This window comes from Homarus americanus, unplaced genomic scaffold (assembly GCF_018991925.1).
Source record: "Homarus americanus isolate GMGI-L3 unplaced genomic scaffold, GMGI_Hamer_2.0 scaffold39675, whole genome shotgun sequence".
Taxonomy (NCBI): Eukaryota; Metazoa; Arthropoda; class Malacostraca; order Decapoda; family Nephropidae; genus Homarus; species Homarus americanus.
In genome coordinates this window covers 232,863-235,877 of record NW_024736071.1, presented here as the reverse complement: position 1 = coordinate 235,877, position 3,015 = coordinate 232,863, and the positions used below count along the sequence as shown (strand labels likewise).

The 3,015-nt window shown below is 47.5% G+C and overlaps 1 protein-coding gene across 1 annotated transcript; it reads left to right on the top strand.

Annotated features, from left to right (window-relative positions):
* The first annotated feature begins 1,290 nt into the window (after positions 1-1,290).
* Positions 1,291-2,587, top strand: LOC121871654. Its single transcript, XM_042374064.1, has 3 exons — positions 1,291-1,313; positions 1,609-1,994; positions 2,274-2,587. The coding sequence occupies exons 1-3, from the start codon at positions 1,291-1,293 to the stop codon at positions 2,585-2,587; spliced, it is 723 nt and encodes a 240-aa protein (XP_042229998.1).
* Positions 2,588-3,015: the final 428 nt, after the last annotated feature.

Here is a 3,015-nt window from a genome sequence, read left to right as displayed (position 1 = left end):
ATAATGAAAATTGCACCTTTTTATTTATGTTAATTCTTACTAGTTATCTGAATTGAAATTCTTAACAAGTAACTTTATTTATTTGTATAATTAATTAATTAATGTATTTATTTATTGTCCTTTGTTTGGCAGTTATTATTTTTCTGAGTATGTTTCTTCTTGTAAGTTATTTTGTTCTCTCTCTCTCTCTCTCTCTCTCTCTCTCTCCCTCTCTCAGACTCTAGAGACACTCGTAGGCAACACTATAGAGCAAGTGTCATGTTAGTAAATTAACAGACACACAGACAGACAGACACTACACTACAATGCTGTTATGCAGACACAATTTTTATGATTATTTAAAAAAGTTATCGACGAACCATTGTTGATTTCTCTCATCGTCCAATATTCTGCTTTGGAGAGGGGGGAGGGGGAATCCTGAACCGTCAACATGTTTTTAACTTGTTGAGACACGAATGATGATACGTCAATATACGATGTTTCTCCCGCTCTTTCCGAACCCTACCTCAGTACCTCACACTATCTGTCTGTCTGTCTACCTCGCGGCTGTCTCGTTCATTTCTCTCTCTTTGTATCTTCCTACCCTATCCTTCCCTCCTTCACCTACCTGTTAATTCTCCACACATTGTCTACTATACAGTACCTACCACCTGCTTTGCTTACCATCCCTCACCTCTCTCTCAATTCCCCATACTCCTTTTATCTGTTTGTTTCTCTATCTCCCTCCCTCATTTCTCTCTCTCTCTCTCTCAGTCCCCCCTGACTCCCTCTGTTTGTCTGTCTGTCCCTTACTCTCCTATCATAATAACACCCCGCCGGAACCATTTAGTGCTCCTCTCGGCCAACGTGAGGGGCCTCCGGACCAACATTGGCGATCTCATGAACAATTTTGCCCTAAAGAACAATGCGGAAATCATTGTAGTTACGGAGACGCTGCTGAACAACAGCGTGGAGCCAACATTAGGACAAACTGCACGCTCCAGCCTGTGGATCAGGAGAGATCGTCAAGGGATGGCAGGTGGAAGTGTGGCTGTCTGTTTTAAGGAAGCACTTCAGATCCAGGTCCTGCAAGTTGACACCCCGGCGTGGATAGAAGCACTTTCTTTTGCGTTGTCCTCGCCGGTGGCGTTGCTCTCCTGCTCTGTAGTCTTTACCTTACCCGGCACAACTGTCAACACGTCATGATCACGGGGGACTTGAATTATTATCTTGTCCAGGACTCCTATGACAACCTCCAGGCGGAAGGATGCTGGACCCAGTCATCTCTCACCTCCAGGATGATTCCGTTCGATGCCACCAGCTGGGACAGATAGGTAATTCAGACCACTACGTGGTCTTGTCCCAGGTGATGTTGAGTGTGGCGCGTGGTAACTCAAGAAAGAGTCAAACGTCTACCTTGAAAAGTTAATGTTAAAACACCAGTTAACCCTGACGACACCCAGGAAACTACCGTCCTATATCACTGTTATCTGTGGGCAGCAAGGTATTTGAGAAGCTAGTCGCAGAGGAAGTGTGTCGCCACTTTGACTACCAAAATCTGCTGTCTAACTAGCAGTTTGGTTTCAGATCATCTCGATCCACGCCATAACTGCTGCTGCTCCTCTCCAGAGACTGCCAGGATGCGCTGAACAATGGTCTGGACACCCTCGTGATCGCCCTTGACATAGCGAGGGCCTTCTACCGGGTATGGCACAGGGTCCTCCTGGAAGAGCTTCGAGCGAATGGAATCGAGGGGAACCTCCTCCTGCTCCTAGCAGACTACTTGCGAGGGAGGATCCTTAGAGTTGTCGTCAATGGCCAGACCTCCCGAGACTTTCCAATAGAGGTGTCGGTCCCCCAGGGATCTGTTTTGGGACAACATATGCCAGTGGTATCAGCTTACACTAATGATTGCACCCTATTGTGCTCTTATCCCAATCAGGATAGCCAGCGAGCAGTCCAGAGAGTAAACCAGCAACTGGAGCTGATCCGTGGATGGGGGTACACGTTGGCAGGTAAATTTTGCCCTTCAGAAAGCACAAGCGATGGTGATATCCCGCTCCCCGGTGACCGCCCACGCCCTGAAGAATAGAATCCTCTTTGGGGGGGGGGGGGTGCCTCTGCCATTCCTGCCTGGATTACCTGACCATCCTCGGAGTGGATTTTGACAAACAATTGAGGTTCGACAAACACATCAATAACTGCGCTCACAGACCTCACTCATGGTATCTTCCCTGAGAAGGTTGACGAGATTCCTTGATCACAGTGGGACTCTGACGCCCTATAAGGCTCAGATAAAGCCTTATTTAGAATACTCATCCCTGTCGTGGATGTCCAGCGCTCCTTCCCACATTGGAAACTGGACAAGATACAGAGGCGAGCCCTGCGACTGATGGATTCTGCCTTACACCCTCCCCATTACATCGTCACCACCGTAGACTCTCTGGAGTACCGGAGAGATGTGGCGGCCCTGACGGTGTTCCACAAGGACCAAGTCCAAGAGGTGCCTCACCTGGAGGGAATCAGGCTGCCCCTACGAGCTATGCAGAGGAGCACGAGAACGGTGCTGTCGAGCGTCCAGCTGGAGGAGGCACTGAGGTCACGGTAGCCAAACCGAAATCTTATTTTGACGGCCATATTGGACAAATCCAATCTGGCCACCACCCGTACCATAACTTTTGAACCAAAAATGCTTATGTAACAAGTAATACCTCTTTACGGAGGTTATGAGGAAGAGGAATACAAATATGACACTGTTTTCAAGATTCAAAGTGGTGGTCACGTGTCAAGTTCATTTTTGGCCTTAACCATGATATTGGGACGATTGATGATGTTTTAGGACATCTTAGATCAAGGTCAGATCAGCTAGATCAAGGTCAGGTCAACTAGATCAAGGTCGGGTCAGCTAGATCAAGGTCTGGTCAGCTCGATCAAAGTCAAGGTCTTTTCCAGGGCCACCGGCGACCATCTTGAAAAGCTAACTTTTTGATCCTTTGACTTAAAGTCTTGTTGGAGACCAGCCTGTACATAAATGTG

What these genes read in the sequence shown, in the direction of transcription:
- LOC121871654 (XM_042374064.1), top strand. Translation starts at nt 1,291, where the DNA reads ATGCCACCAGCTGGGACAGATAG. An exon ending in CCACCAGCTGGGACAGATAG is followed by an intron (nt 1,314 to 1,608) that starts GTAATTCAGACC and finishes GCTCCTCTCCAG; the next exon opens with AGACTGCCAGGATGCGCTGA. An exon ending in ATGGGGGTACACGTTGGCAG is followed by an intron (nt 1,995 to 2,273) that starts GTAAATTTTGCC and finishes TATAAGGCTCAG; the next exon opens with ATAAAGCCTTATTTAGAATA.